The sequence below is a fragment of the Myodes glareolus genome, chromosome 2 (genome assembly GCF_982192425.1).
Source record: "Myodes glareolus chromosome 2, mMyoGla1.1, whole genome shotgun sequence".
In the NCBI taxonomy this organism is placed as follows: domain Eukaryota; kingdom Metazoa; phylum Chordata; class Mammalia; order Rodentia; family Cricetidae; genus Myodes; species Myodes glareolus.
In genome coordinates, this window is record NC_142027.1 from 45570492 (window position 1) to 45586978 (window position 16487).

The following is a 16487-nucleotide window of genomic DNA, read 5'->3' on the forward strand; positions in this document are numbered from 1 at the left end:
TCCCTTTTGGGGTCTCCTCTGCATCAGCTCTGCTTTTCTGACTGGACCCTGACAGAGCCAGTGATGTATGATAGACAGCTTGTTGCTGGCTTGTGAGTAACTTAACCCAGTTGCTTTTTAAAGAAACGTAGATTCTTGTTACTGACTTCCCATCCTCTGCCAGGCTTGTAGAGTCCCGAATTTGCCGTTCTTTGTTCTCTGGATCCAAGTATGGTCCCACCACCTTCCGGGAGCCAAATCTGCCCCCCCCCAGAGGAACTGAAATTATCGAATCTGGTTTCATTCACTGGAACCACCCCTTCCGACTCCTTCTTCCATGGAGAGGCTCCTCGGGCTCTGGTGACCCCCTGCAGGGATTGTGGCTGACGCTCTCCTTCCTGTTGCTACCCCTAAAACAGTTCCACCTGAGTCCTACTGTTTCCTGCTCATCACCTTTGGCGCTGCCCACTAGCCTTGCTTCTCAGCATCTGCATACACTGTGCTGGGGCAGGGGTGCTAGCCCCAAACCTACAGCTTGTGTCTGTGAGTAGATCTATGGTGGGCACTGTCCCCAGCTTGGTGGGCTCAGCCCAGCCTTTAGCTATCACACTGTGCCTGGCTTGGGTGTAAATACACATGAAAGAGGGGTTTAGCCGTATGGGACACTTACGTACATGGTGATCTTGACTGAGGACGTAGTACCGATGCTAAAAAAGGTGACCTCGATGCTGGTGTCCTTTTTTCTCTTCTCCTTCAAATGAAACTCCACGAGACTGTGATGCACTAGGAAACCAAAGCACAGCAAAGGCTTGGCAGACAGCACAGCTGCCAGAAGGAAAAGACCCACAGAACAGGGCATGGCTGGGATTCTCTAGCTCCAAGGCATTGTGGGAGGCACAGGTTACTAGTTATCATGGATCCTCTGCTTCCTCAAAGGCAAACTTCCTAAAGTGTAAGTAGTTTTCCCACAGGCCAGAGTGAGGACGGGGTGAATCAATGTCTGCAAAGTCCTGAGAGCAGTGTTCTCGCCTAGGGGACATGTAGGAAGTGTTAGTTTTTAATTATTGCTTGTCATGCAAGAGTGGTTCACTCCTTCCTGCTTGGTGACCTTATTGCAGTGACGTAATGTTTATAAAATTGCATTTGAATTTACTTAGGGTGTGTGTGCACGCGCCATGTGATACCTGTGGAAATTAGAACACAACTTGCAGTAATTGGTTCTCCCCTCCTCCATCTGGCCTTCAGGGAATAACTTAGTCAGCAAGCTTGTCAAGAGTCACATTTAACTGCTACCCATCTTGATGGCAGTAATGGAATCTTGAGACTATCCAAGAGAAATCTTCATATACTACTATTGTTTGAATGTCGGCACCCCCCAAAGTCACACTTAAACGTCATCCCTGGGGAGACGGTCAGGTGTTGTGAAAGCATGAGGACCTACATTTGGAGTCCCAACAACCGTGCAAAAGGCGGGGTGTGGCAGCACTGGCCAGAAACCCCTGCTATGGGGTTGGTAGGGGTGGGACAGGCAGATCCCCATATCTTCCTGGTGTGCTGTTAACCAATCAGGTTCAACGAGAGCCCCAGAACCTTCCTGAATAGATCAGTACCCCATAAAAGGGATAGAAGGACTTATCTAGGGACCTTTTGGCCCTTCTACACTCTATTAAGTAAAGACCCAGTGTCAGCAGCAAGATTCCATCCTGGAAGCAAAGAGAACAGTCCTCAGACACCAAATATCAACGTCTTGACCTTGGCCTTCCTGGTCTCCAGAAGGCTAAGAAAGTAGATTTCTGTTCTCCGTAAATCTCCCAGGCACGGTTATTTTGTTATAATAGCACAGACAAGGACATACACTAAATAAACAACTCATTTAACAAAAAGCAGCACCCCTCTCCCCCTTCCACGCACAGTGTCGGTGGCTGTTACTTTGACCCTCCCTTGAGCAGTATAGGTGCTAGGGCCCTCAAGGCGGGTGTCATCAACATAGACTAGGTGAGCATCTTGGCTCATGATGACATGAAATAATAAGGACCTGCTGACTGTCTGATAAGGAAGGGACGGTAAGGACAGACTGCAATGTCACCAGCACATTCTCTCTTTAGTAAGGGGCACTTGGGAGCATTTTGCTGTCACTTTGGTCTCCATTGGTTGCCCTGGCTCCTTCCGCAGTGGGAAGATAGTTAGAGATGTAATCCTTCACCCCTCCCTACCTATCCTCTCTCATCTGACTGTTGGGGAAAGAGCCAATGGATGCGGCTACCGAGGCTTAAGTTAGAGAAGCGGTGGTATCCATCTGAGCCCAGCGGGCTTAGCAACAGACTCCTTGACAAGTGCCAACACACTAAGAGCTCATGAAACAAAACCCTGCGATCCTGTCCCCTCCAAAGAGAAGAACATTCATTGTCACATGACTTCTGACAGTTCTGTGTGAATTGCTATGGAATGGGTAAGGTTTCTGAATAGGGCTGGATATTTGTGGTGTAGAAAAAGTTAGCTGACTTATGAAAACATCAGGGGGTCGAATTTAACATGAAGTGTATGCCATCTCTTTCTATGTTTGCCAAGATGTCTTCTTTCGGTTCTGTTTCTCTGTTCTCTGCAGTGCCCTAGAAACCCAAGGAGGCTGTTGCTGGGTGAATAGGAACTGGCACAGGAAGAGGATTCAGAGAGTGGCACACTGAGCCCTGAGTGGGTGGTCAGAGGGCAGGAACCTAAGGCCAGGCCCTGATGCTGGCAAGCTGTGCCATCTTGTCTAAACACGGAAGCTCTTTGTACCTCCATTGCCTTACATGCCAATGGTAAAGATGCAACGGACTGAAAAGCTGTTCTACAAGGAAAACTAATACTGTTTTTAAAACCATGATTGGGTAAAAGATCAGTCCTTGCTGGGCACATGCCTGGCAGAAATCAAGAGGGGAGGAGTGGCAACCGTTCCGAAGAGCCCTGCTGAGGCGGATGCAGGCTGTGTGGGAGCCCGGCACCATGATGGCCTGAGAGTGGAGAACTGGAGCTGGCCTTGGCCCCACTGAAGCCTAGTTAAGTGGTACAGACTTGCTTGGCCTGGATCTAGGGTGGTACCCTGCGTCTGTCCTTAGAAAGAAAGGTTCAGTGTGGGGGCAACAGGCGTCCACACTGACTGGTTTCCTGCCTGCGTTCCTCTGTAGTGTTTGAACAGATAGGACTGTGTTGCTGGTTTGCAACAGCATGAAACCAAAAATGTATAGGGTCTGTGATGGCCTCAGCGGGGACCTTTAAAATGCCCAGAACCCCCAAGCTTCCCCAGGCTTCCCTACCCAGTGTATTCTTAGCTACACAGACAGAGGAGCCTGTTCACGTTGCTGCCAGCTTGCCCTGACGGGAATGAGAAGCCAGGACATCTGGTCTCAGAAGCACTGTCTCTGCCACTACACACCACAGCCTTCCTGTTGGCCTCTGATGGCACTGCTGCCAGGAGAGTGACAAGAAGGAGGAACAAGGAACCGAGGGTGGTGGCGTGAGGTGACATGGCTTTCCATGTCACCAGGTCAGAAGACCTGGTGCTGGATCCTGATTTCCTCACCCGGCTGTGTGCCTCACGTACTGCCTCTCAGATCCTCCTGTCATGGAAACCTGATGGAGACCACTATGTTCCTCATTAGAGCTATGTCTGTGAAGCTCAAAACATCATCATCTTGGTCTCAGATTCCCTGCCTAAGGGAAGGGAAGGATTAGGTGCCTGGCTCTGAGTCACCGCGCCCCTGACTTCCTCCATCCGAGTTTACTCTCACAACTGACTCTTGCGTGTGGGTACTGTGATTGTTCCCATTTTCCACAGCAGGATATTGGGTTTTGGAAAGGTGAAGTAACTTGCTCCTAGTTACTCAACTGGAAAGCAGAGAAGCTGAAATTCAAGTCCAGGTCTATGTGGTCATGGAGTCTGACTTTGAGCTGCAAATCCCATGACACTGGCCCTTTCCGGTAAATGGAAGGCTGTCGTCACATAGTCTCTCCAACAATGCCACACAAGCTAATGAGAAAATCAGTTCAGATTAAGGTGACTATATAATTTATCACCCAAATTAGCATATTTTTGTTCCATACACACCGTGGAGCAGGCAGGGCCCCAAGACCATGAACACAAACTGGAAAATATAGTCATCCCTGTGAAGCTACAAATAACACGGGAAGAGCCCTGGCTTAGAGTCTATGTACTTCATTGATTCCAAGACTAACTTTTACTTTAAGTTTGCACCTTTTGTAATCATTGGCATCTTTGCTTCAAAGAAAAGCAGCAAGCAGTATCTGTGATCAGCTGGATTGTGTCTATGAAGGAGAAGGGGGCAGAGGTCATGAACTCCTCAGGGGTTCTGACCCAGAAGGTTCGCTAGAGTGTGAGGTGTGTAGTGCGGGCACCAGCAGGGGGAAAGACGTATAGAAGATGGCACGAGTCGGGTATCCCAGATTCAGGGGTACCCCTAGGAAAGAATCTAATATCTTCCTTCGTTCCTTCCTTCGTTCCTTCCTTCGTTCCTTCCTTCGTTCCTTCCTTCCTTCCTTCCTTCCTTCCTTTCTTCCTCCTCTTTCTCTCCCTCTCTCCTCCCTCTCTCCCTCCTTTCATCGCTTCCTCCCTTTCTTCCTTTCTTTCATTTTGAGACAAGCTTTCTCTACATAGCCCTGACTGTCCTGGAACTCACTCTGTAGACCAGGCTGGCCTCACACTCAGAGATCCTCCTGTTTCTGCATTCTGGGTGCCAGGATTAAAAGTGTGTGCTATCATAACCAACTGGGCACATATTTCAGTGGGGAGAGGAAGGAGAGAGAAAACGCAATCAGAGAGATGCTCTTGAGTCTTAAGTCCTCCCTGTTGTGGCATTGCTTGAATTCATTCTCACAGTTCTGGTTCTGCCTGAGACTGCCTCCCAGGATATCTCTGCCCAAACCCATCATCTCCCATCTGGACTCCTACGCTGGGCTATATGCAACCCACATCAGAAGCCTGGACATCCACAACCTCCCTCTAGCACAAGTATTCCTTTTTCCTCCCTGCTCACCACAGTATGGGGCCCTGGAAGTAGTCAGGAGATACACTCTCACTTCCTTGGGGAGTGGCTCGATCTTGACACCACCTTGTTCCACCAGTCCTGGAAATAAAGAAACAAAGACGACATAGCTGTGAGAAGGCCATTTCCAGGACCCACAGTCTCCAGGCAGGTGTGGACTCACTCATGCTTCCCATGTTCTGCAGATATTCGACTGCACGTGTGTTCTGTCTCCCGCGTTCTGTCTCATACCATGTGATGAGCCCCAAGAGCCAAACAAAGTCCAATCAGTGTGTAAACAAGAATGTCAACAGGAAGTGCATTCTCCAGGTTGTTCCATAATTCATTTATTTTCTTTTAGAATTTATTTATTTGTCTGTGGGGCTTCGGGGGAGTCAGAGGACCCTTGCATGCTACGACACACACATGAAGGTCAGGGAACAGCTTATGGTAGGTTAGGTAGCCAATTCTCTCATTCTGCCATGTGGATCCTGGGGATGAGATCCAGGTTTTCAGATTTGATGGCTGCTGAGCCATCTCATTGCTCTCATTTGACTCATCCTTGGCAGGTAATTGTAAGAAACGTAATGTTTTGTGTCTAACTTGAAAACCAATTCATATCATAGCTACTTTAACGGCACCTGGATTCTGATGCCCCAAAGACTGGAAGATGACAGGTGGCTAGAGCGTGCTCAGGGATAAGATCAAACTTAAGACAAGAACCTGCAGGGTGAAGAACCTTGGATAATACACTTGGAAGGGTATGTGGCCAGCATCTCTGAGGTTCAGTGTGAGGGAGAACAGAGAATGGGCAGTGGGAAGCAGCTGTTAAACCACTTGGCCCATCACCTCAGAAGGGAGGCCAGCCATTTGTCCTTGGGGAGGAGACAATGCTGCTGTGTGTTGTTACGGCACAGTATCTTGTAAGTGGAGGCTGCTCGTTCGTTTCCTGGTTGCCCATACCCAAATAATCACACAGAGCTGTGTTAATTACAACACTGTTTGACCAATGGCTTAGGTGTCTTTCTAGGTAGCTCTTATATCTTTTTGTTTTTGATTTGTTTTTCGAGACAGGATTTCTCTGTGTCTTTGAAGCCTGTCCTGGAACTAGCTCTTGTAGACCAGGCTGGCCTCAAACTCACAGAGATCTGCCTGCCTCTGCCTCCCAAGTGCTGGGATTAAAGGCGTGTGCCACCACCGCCCGGTTTAGCTCTTATATCTTAAATTTCTATTAATCCATGAGGCTGTGACCTACTGGTATGGTTCCAGGATCTTTCTCCTTCGGCAGCTACATGGCATCTCCCTGACTCCACCTTCCTTCCTCCTCTATCTCTGCTTGGATTTCCTGTCTTGCTATATTCTGCCCCGCTATAGTCCAAAGCAGCTTCTTTATTGACCAGTGGTAATAAAATACATTCACAGTGTACAGAGGGAAATCCCACATCACTATCTGTCTTTCACATTTTGCCAAGCTACTACCTTGTCACTGTGTGAGCAGTGACAAGTTGCTGTGTTCTGAGTGGCAGCCAGGGATGGTAGGGAGTCGAAACAGGAAAGAATGATATTTTCCCTAGAGTTTTACCTCCTAGGATATGTGGTACAGTGGTCTCCAGAGGAGTGGGTAGAGGCCTCATTCCCCAGCCTCCTTAGTATCTTTCCCCTAGACTGGCCTGGATCATACAGAAACATACTTGAGCGGCCCAGCAATTAGTCACCGCCCCTTTCCCAGATGTCCTGTGGCCACCACAATCTCCCACTTCTAAAGGTGACCTGTGTGCAGCTCTGGGAATCCCTACCAGACACACACACAGAGCAGTATGACATCAGGGATCACGTAAAAGGGTATGGGGGACAACAAACAAAAATTGCCATCTTCCAGGTGAGAGCAGGTTGAGCACCTCATGGTTAGTTCTTTTCCCAGATGGACAAGCTCTTGGCCTTAGATCAGAGGTGCTTTGACAATGTGGTGATCTAAACAAGGCATGCACAGTAACAGTACCTGTTGACATGCCGAAGCTGTTTTGGCCTGTGACAGGGTAGAATAGAGCTAGGTGGGAAAGACTGAACTGAATACTGGGAGGAAGACGGCAAAGTCAAGGAGAAGCCATGTAGCCCTGCCAGAGACAGATACCAGACAGAACCTTGCTGGTAAGCCACAGCCACGCTGCAATACACAGATTAATAGAAATGGGTTAAATTAAGATGCAAGAGCTAATCAATAATAGGCCAAGCTAGAGCTAGTAGGCCAACCAGTGATTTCATTAATACGGTTTCTGTATAGTTATTTCAGGGCTAAGCAGCTGGGAACAAACAAGCAGCCTCACATAACAAATTGGTGTATCAAGGTGGTTGACTATATCCATGTAAAACCTGAGAAAGCTTAAAAAGAAATTCTGGACACAAAAGAACAGAGTTAAGCATGTTTTCTTGGTAGCCAGCATTTTTCTGGCAGTGTGCCGCAGCTCCTTTAAAAGAGGTCTTCCTACCAGGCAGTAGTGGTGTACGCCTTTAATCCCAGCACTCGGGGGAGGCAGAGGCAGGCAGGTCTCTGTGAGTTCGAGGCTAGCCTGGTCTACAAGAACTAGTTCCAGAACAGGCACCAAAGTTACAGAAAAACCCTATCTTTAAAAACCAGAGAGAGAGAGAGAGAGAGAGAGAGAGAGAGAGAGAGAGAGAGAGAGATCTTCCTGATTCAGTGATAGCGTTAAAAAAAGCGCAGTTTCAAAATGGTGGATTCCTGGTTTGCCAGAGCTACTGACTCTGATTTTTTCAGGTGGTCTGGCTACAGAGCATTTAAATGGGGTTTGTGAACAAAATGCTACAACTTGCTTAATGGCAGCACAGACCTACTATGACCCAACCCTGGATCTTGGGTGGAGAGAATCACTCTCAGAGGCAATGAACAGACCTCCACCATATTGGACTGGGTGGAGCCAAAAGGCAAAGCAGCCTTAGTCCTAGTCAAGCTGTTTTGTATTTTAAGAAGCGCTCCTGGACAGAAAAGAATTTCAGATACATAATAAGAGAGATTCAGACATAAAAGACCCCTAAACAAGACACAGCGTGTTTTTTTAAAATGTACATGGTCTTGGGAGAGAGAAGAAAAAGAATAAAGAGACAGTAAATGTAATTAATATAAAAGAGTCAGACTGTCATAGATTAAAGGAGTAAAGATAAGAAAATAAATATTTATCTTGTAGAAAAAGTAATAAAGTAAGAAAAATAAGCCACATAAAGTTGGGATATACACAGAAAGTCTGGATTATGTATACTATTGTGCTTTCTTTAAATTATTGGACTGTGAAGGAGCTAAGTACAGAGACACATTTCATTGTATGGGCTGCTAAGCTAAACCAGCATAGATCTTTTAAAACTATCATGACTTCAGAATTTGAGTCTAAGGATATGTTGCTTTGGAAAAGAGGTTCTACTTTTGTTTCCACAGAGGATGAGAACCTGTGGATTTCTTTCAGACCAATGTGGTTAGATGGACCAAGACCACCCAAAAGATTGCCATGAACACCCCCCAAAAATTTACTTCACCCAATAAACAGCAGGAAGTAGTTTGGAGAGAACTATGCCCACATTCCCTAAATGATTGTTTATAAATGTTCATTTACATTTAAAGGGGGATAGGATATAGATATGAATAATTTGCATTGAAATGAATATTGTTCTATTGATACAAATTTTAGGTCAATCATATATGTATATTTCTGCTCTTGATTAAGGTATTGTGATTATGCAACTCACTTAAAAATGTAATGTATAATTAAGAAATATAGGTTTATAGAAAATCATCTGTAATAGTCAAGCTTGTAGTCATGTTGCCTAAGTTTTCTAGATATATCGAGATATATTTCAGTTAGACAGGTATTCTTCAGATCTTTCAAGGACCTTTTGAATATGGCATTTAAAATGTTTTAAGAGTTTAAGACTTTTCATGACAATGAGACACATCTGCTCCTGACAACACCAATAGACTTCAAGAGGGTGATGGGCACCAAAGAAGCTCCTTATGATGTTGGTTAGCCATTTGGGCAAGAAACTGCTCTTGCCTGGACTGCTTGATGTTATGCTGTTTGAAATGGACATGCAGGACCCACAGAAAAATGACTCCTGAAGTTGCCTAAAGAAGGTGATTCAGTCCTCTGGAGTTCCTGCTTAATGAAAGAGTCTCCCCCACATTCTGCAGGACACAGAAGAAAGCAGCTGATGGACTTTGCCATTACAAGGCAGAACAGACCTTCAAATTTCCTGCTTCATGAAAAAGTCTGCCAGATTTTTCTGGGCTGAAGATTGGATGCCCCAACTATACAGAAGAACATTGGGTGACTGTCCAGGCAGCAAGATGTCTCTGTCAATTCTAGAGTTTTGGAAGTTGCTTACAGTGCACTTCCTGTTTACTTAGGTATATTATATCCTTCTGGAGTCTTTGATGGAGTTGAAGAATATATAGTTATCGTTTTCCTTAGGTATGATTAAAGATAAAATAGACATAAATATTATAGCTATAATTCTTGCTTGATACCTGTTTTGTTATATGTAATTTTACTCTGTTAAAGTTAAAACCTTCCTTTTTACTTAAATAGAAAAGGGAAAATGGTGTGTATGTGTTGCTTTTATTGGTTAATAAATAAAGAAACTGTGATAGAGTAGAATAGAGCTAGGCAGGGAAGACTGAACTGAAAGCTGGGAGGAAGAAGGCATAGTCAAGGAGAAGCCATGTACCCTTGCCAGAGACAGACACCAGACGGAACCTTGCTGGTAAGCCACAACTACATGACAATACACAGATTAATAGAAATGGGTTACAATAAGATGTAAGAGCTAGTCAATAAGAAGCTAGAGCTGATAGGCCAAGCAGTGATTTTATTAGTACAGTTTCAGTGTGATTATTTTGTGGTCTGGGCAGCTGGGAACGAACAAGCAGCCTCCTACAACACAAGTAGTCAGTCCTAAGCACATGTACATAAGAGTAACACTAATGGACTTGTGCGTGTGAATGTGTGTGTGAGTATGTGTGTGTGTGTGAGTGAGAGTGTGTATGTGTGAGTGTGTGTGTGTAAGTATGTGTGCATGTGTGAGTGAGAGTGTGTATGTGTGAATGTGTGTGTGTGTGTATGAGAGAGAGAGAGAGAGACAGACAGACAGAGATTGTGTGTGTGAGTGTGTTTGACAGTAATGATTATAGAACCAGAAGTCTTGAACTTCAGAAGGAGGGAAGAGCAGGAGGCATTGGAGCAGGAAGAAGAAGAAATGACAATGTCAATACAGCACTCATATATGAAATGCTAGAAAAAATAATAGTTTTTTTTTAATTTAAGCTATTTAAAACCAAAAGAGATGGCAAATGGATAGTCCTTGAACTCCCCTACATTGCCAAGGGAAGCCAAGGGGCTGAGATCTTACCAATCCTCGGACAGGAGAGCAGGAATGGGTTAAAGCAATCCAGACAGTCTCCAGCCAAGAAGGCCTTGTAGCTGGCACAGGGAAAGGCCATCAGTGGGCAGGTGTTCTCCAGAGCACTAATGTAGAGATGCACGGCCCTCATGTGATCGCAGATCAGGTAACTGTAACCTGAGAGGAGACAACAACCACATCAAAATTTCAGCCCAGACCAGCGGAAACTCCCTCCCCGCCACTTACTATACCTCTACTGGATTTTAGAGCACAGAAGCCTGTGAGTAGATGGACTGCCCCCTGAGCCACACTTTAGAGACATTGGTGGACGTGGTTACCTCAATCTTTCTTTCACTTTTAACTTTCCTGAGAAACATAGCCTGCCAAGACAATTGCTTGATTTGAGATTGAGTCTTACGTGATTAGGCAAACTCTCTGGAAAGATGGGAGCATGCAGAGCTGGGGGTACCACTCCTACAGCTTAGACAGTTGCCTCTCTGCCTGCCTATCTTCCTCATCAACACCCATAAAATAGTTTTCCTACCCAGCAAAGAGACAATCTAGAGCCATGGTTCTCAGCCTTCCTCACGCTGTGACCTTTAATACAGTTCCTCATGATGTGGTGACCCCATCCATAAAATTATTTTTGTTGCTTACTTCATAACCAGAGTTATAATGTAAACATCTGATATTTCTGATGGTCTTAAATGACCCCTGTAAAAGGGTTGTTCAACTCCCAAGGGGTCTACAACCTATGTGTTGAGAACCCCAGGCCTAGAGTCAGCAGGCGTTCATGGTTAGCCTTTTGAATTATATGTTCTGTAACTCACCTGGCCCAGAAACTGATCCAAAGACCTTTCCAAATCACCCAATTACCCCAACTTGGTTTTATTGTGGTTATTTACTGTTCTTTTATTTATCTTTATTTTATGTACATTGGTGTTTTGCCTGCATGTATGTCTGTGTTAAGGGTGTCAGATCTTGGAATTACAGACAGTTGTGAGCTGCCATGTGGGTGCTGGGAATTGAACCCGGATTCTTTGGAAGAGCAGCCAGTGCTCTTAACTACTGAACCATATCTCCAGTCTTGGTTATTTACGATTTAAAAGTTGCAACCACTCTTGTGCATGCAATACACACATACACACACACACTCACACACACACACACACACACACACACGTGCAAGCATGCTGCAGTCTACATAAGGCTGGAGCTAAAAAGGTAAGGAGTAAGCCACAGCTATAGAATCTTGGGGTCATTTGGCTCCCCCTGCACCACGGGATTCTCTTTTGGACTGACAGCTAAGGATAAACTGTGTTCACATTCCGTTCTCCTATGGTCTGGATGTTTTCTATGCCAAGCTCCTTGTAGCATCACCAGGGAACTGAGACAGGCTAGCTAGCCCCTTCTCAAACTGCATCATAAATAAGTTAAAATGCCACTAAGAGCTTCTAACATCATTGAAACCAAACTGCTTCCTGATCAGAAGCGCTGAAGTATTATAAAGTTTTCTATGAGGCACGTTTTTGAAAAATCAGTAAATCTGGCACAAAGAAGTACTTATTTGTTTTAAAAAAAACTGTCAAAAGAATCCTTAAAATGGAGCCAGGTATGATGGTGCAGGAGGCTGAGGCAGGAGGACAGCTGGGAGTTAAAATCATCTTGGGCTATAGCATGAAATATTGCCTCAAAACCAAACAAAAGAATTCTTAAAATATTAAGAATTTGGTGAAATAAGAGACTAATGCAAACATACAGAAATAAACATTTAATATTTCCAAACAAAATGCCAATATATAGATTTTATTCTTAATAAAAATATAAGGTTGAACAATCTTTGTTGCTTAGCTTTTGGTAGATTTAGTATTATTTAAAACAGATATTAAAAATATTTGTTATTTAAATATACTTATAATTTAAAACACAAGCTAAATATTTTCAAAAAGAGAATTCCAGAAGAATATATCTAGGAAACAATATGTTTTAAAAAATTACCTTTAAGGTAATTTTGGGGGCTGGGTATAGCAGTGCACACCTTTAATTCCACCACACACGAGGCAGAGGCAGCTGGATCTGTGTGAGTTCCAAGGCCAGCTTGGTCTACAGAGTGAGTTCCAGGACAGTAAGGACTACGTAAAGAGACCCTGTCTCAAAACAAACGAAAAAAGAAAGAAGAGGAGAGGGGAGGGGAGGGGAGGGGAGGGGAGGGGAGGGGAGGGGAGGGGAGGGGAGGGGAGGGGAGGGGAGGGGAGGAGAGGAGAGGAGAGGAGAGGAGAGGAGAGGAGAGGAGAGGAGAGGAGAGGAGAGGAGAAGAGAGACAAGACAAGAAAAAAGATAAGAAAAGAAAAAAGAGAACTGTGCGGCGTTGGGCAAAGTGAGTCTTCAGTTATGAAGCGCTGATCTGACGTCTTACTTATGCCACAGCTCCATTTTAGAGAGGGTGCAGCTCCTGTGGGCCTTGCCACAGAACACATCTTGAGAAGGAATAGGTGTTACTGGCCTGAGCGATGTTAGATCATGGCAGAGTGTAACATAAACTGGGATGACGCACAAACATGAGGTCAGCTTCCAGTATTTGAGACAACTCTCCAGAATTAATGGGCTCCAAAGATAACTAATAAATTGTGAGACACTGTAGAACATAGAGGGTATCATCAGAAAGGCCCCATGTGGCCCGCACTGTAGAACATAGAGGGCATCATCAGAAAGGCCCCATGTGGCCCACCCTTGGCTGATCAGGGTGAAGCATGGGGAATTTCAGCTTGTGGAGCAGGTAAATACTAACTCTCCTTGGCTTGCTGACCTGCGTGAAAAAACGTGGGACATCCAGGCTGGTCTTGACCACCATTGACAAAGTAGTCCACATGTCCCACAGGAATCCGGATACCCAAATCTGAAAGGGGTAGAACCCTGTTAGTCTCATGCTTCAGACATACTTTCCTGGTTCCGCATCAGAGTAGTTGGGAGTCAGTGTCCTGATCACTCCAATAGGTTGTGCAACGTCACAAGGCAAACCGTGCTGAGAGGAAGCATACTGGAGTTTATAGGATACCCAGGTTTGCCCAATAAAATCAACGAAATAAATCATCTTCCTTTTCCCTCACATTTGAACCACATGGTTCTCTTTCCTGTTTCTAGAACTAGTCAATCCACAGTCCACATCCAGGCCTTACTTCGTCCCTCTTCTCCTCGCTCTTCCCCAGGCTGATTCATTCTCCTCCACTGAGCTTTGCCTGCTGCACAGATGCTGCTCAGGAATCCTGTTGAAGCAGTCCCCTCTGCGGTCACCCTCTGTCCACACCCTTCCTTACACAAATGTAATGACCACACGCATGTGATAAGAACAGTCTGTAATCCGGTCTGTTTCCTCAAATGAAGCTTTCAGGTGTTTTCCTGTCCCTTGTGCTGTTGTTGCTGTCTTTCTTCTGAGTCCCTGGTACCTACCACAATACCTGGTACACAGTGAGTGACTAATAAATAGTTATTGGATGAATAAACAAATGCCTAACTTCATATCACTGTCCATTGCTGTATTCTCAGGACTGGCTACCTAGCTCAGTAAATACTGATTGAATAAGCAGAATTCTTATTTTTAATCCCATACAGAAAAGGCTCCGAGTTCAAAAGGCCAGAGAGGCCTAAGCCAGGGACTTATGGCTTATAGACTATGAATCTAACGTGAAACATATTTAGTAAGTTTGGGGATGGAAGAGTTCTCCTTTATTTTTTTAAACTTGTTTTTATGTGAAAACAATGGGTTTGCTGTTTATCATGATAACATATACATAGCAAAAAAGGTCCCATCTTCACTTTTAAGTAGACAACTCCGTGTGTTTACTGATTGTCTACTTTCATATTGAGAAGTTATCACCTCACTATACTGCTTAGACCTCACTGTCCCAAACTGAAATTATATATTAAGGACCAACTCCTCATTTACCCTCCTCATTCTCTGTCAACCATCATTGTGTTTCTGTCTCCATGAATTTGACTCCCCTTAAGCAAAGGCCCTTACCTTAGTGGTGAGCAAGATAAGTTAACCCAACAAAGTCAGGCTTGTAGGCTGTTGGTGTGTATCTGTGCAGTGAAGGTAGGAACAGAGGTTGGACAATATCACTGCATGGGCTTCTATATGCCTGTGTGCTTTGGATGCTAGAAGTCTTTTGACCTAAAGGGATGAGACGCAGACATCTCTCTCCCTTAAATTGTAAGCCCTTTTGGGCAAGAACTAACATTGTTTCTCTTGTTCATTGCAATAATACTGAGCACAGTATACCCTAGGGACATCCGATTTCTAGTAGAAATGAGGGTGATTGTCTCCCTCCTTTCCCAGGCGGTCAGGAAGACAAGTTGGACTGAGTGGAGGTGAGCCTCCCTATGTATGTAACGATGGGAAGGGGGATTCTCTCTCTTGACTTAGGACTAGACCTGTCCTCTAGGGAAAAGGGAAATCCTGACCTGCCTGTGAGTCTGGGGAGTGGAATGCCCCCACCCCGTCCTCAGGGACCAGTCACCGACAACCTAAAAAAGCAGCATGATTTTCCCATCTGTCATCCAGACAGCGATGCCCCATCGGCACAGGGTTTGGTGTTGAATCGGTGAGATTACTAAACAAACCATTTTAGTCCGTGAGTGAGAGTCCTCCTGCCCGCTGGGAGCTTAAAATAAAACTACTTCAAAAGCCTCCTGATACATTTCTCACTGTTAAACAGCTCTGCCAGGAGCAGGGCTCTCTGGCCAGGGCCACGCCACTAGATGCGAGCCCCCTAGCCCCTTCCCATGTGCTCGCCCTCATCCCAGGCACATCACCCAGCTCACAGTCAGTGTCTGTATGAACGGCTTCCACAAAGCGGGCATCTCCAGCATCCAAGCGTTCCTCCAGGCTGGCTCTGGTGTACTCTGGTCCAGCAGGATCTAGACCTATAAACACAGACTGCTGTTAGGATCCCTTTTCCGTCTCAACTCCGAGAAACACCATGGACCTACACTCTGCCTTCCCCAGCAGTCCCTCTACTGCAGCTCGTAGAACCATCCAGCCAGAACCAAGGGTGGGAAGACGCAGACCAGGACCGCTTTAGCCAGGAAACCCCATGCCACCTTGTCTGTTTTCTGTTGTGGCCCAGTTTTCTGGTTCTAAAATGAACATAACAATATCATCAATTCAGCAAAACCAGTACCTACTGGTTTCATACCATAGCGCCTCTCTGGAGCATTCTATGAGTCATGACTCAGAGATGCCCAACTGAAGAACTAAGAAAGTAGGGTATTTACCAGACAGCCCCCATCCTTACCGACTGAGAGTGATGACTAAATTATAAACCCCTCTGTCTTTGCAGGTAAATACTGTCTGGGGGAGATTTCCACACCAAATCCCAATTACGGCTTATTACAACCCATTTTATAAGTGTGTGCACTAAGGCTTGGGAATAAATGTGTGTGCTCTTATAGTGACATTGGAGATCACGAAGCAATGACACCATTTTATGCAAACAATAGATCCACTTTGGCAGCATAAGGATGTGGGCTCAGCATCCCCTCTGCTCCCTTCACAAGCGTCTCTGAAGTAATCTCTCTCTGTATTCACCGAAAGGAGAGGTAGAGAGGAAATTGTTCACCTGTGATCCGTCCCAACTGGCCTTTGTAGAAATGTCCCACCATGCCTCCAACGTGAGCCCCAAGACTAACACCAATGATGTGGATTGAGGACTCCGACACACCCAGCTCCTGGAATGGGCAATGGTCGACAGTTGGTTACACTTGGGCCACAGTGACTTTCCTGAGGCTCCAGAAACGAAAGGCCTTGGTTTCTACCCACATGCTTCAGAACAAGGAAAGACCTCTTAACCTCTCATCCATCAATCGCTGTTCCTTTTCTTTTTCTTCTCTCTCTCTCTCTCTCTCTCTCTCTCTCTCTCTCTCTCTCTCTCTCTCTCTCTGGAGTCTACACCCTCAATTTCCCTGACTACAAAGTGTATAATGACCGTGTCACTTCTTGGGAGGGAGTACTGAATTTTGCACTGTCAGCATTCACTATCTGTTGTGCAGTGACATGTTTGACTAGGGCCTGGGGACCTTGGAGAG

General features: G+C 45.4%; 1 protein-coding gene across 3 annotated transcripts in view; it reads right to left on the bottom strand.

The window, feature by feature from the left end:
* The window catches only part of Pla1a (phospholipase A1 member A), a 37805-nt gene that overhangs the window by 3480 nt on the left and 17838 nt on the right, over nt 1–16487 (bottom strand). For 2 of the 3 annotated variants that reach the window (XM_048422747.3, XM_048422748.3), the window contains exons 4-9: nt 16022–16130; nt 15225–15326; nt 13210–13299; nt 10413–10580; nt 5013–5102; nt 654–762 (exon numbers count right to left, since the gene is read on the bottom strand). In XM_048422747.3, the coding sequence (XP_048278704.1) occupies nt 654–762; nt 5013–5102; nt 10413–10580; nt 13210–13299; nt 15225–15326; nt 16022–16130 (668 nt within the window). Of the gene's footprint in view, nt 1–649; nt 763–5012; nt 5103–10412; nt 10581–13209; nt 13300–15224; nt 15327–16021; nt 16131–16487 lie in introns of all 3 variants that reach the window. The other variant, XM_048422749.3, reaches the window with a different exon arrangement.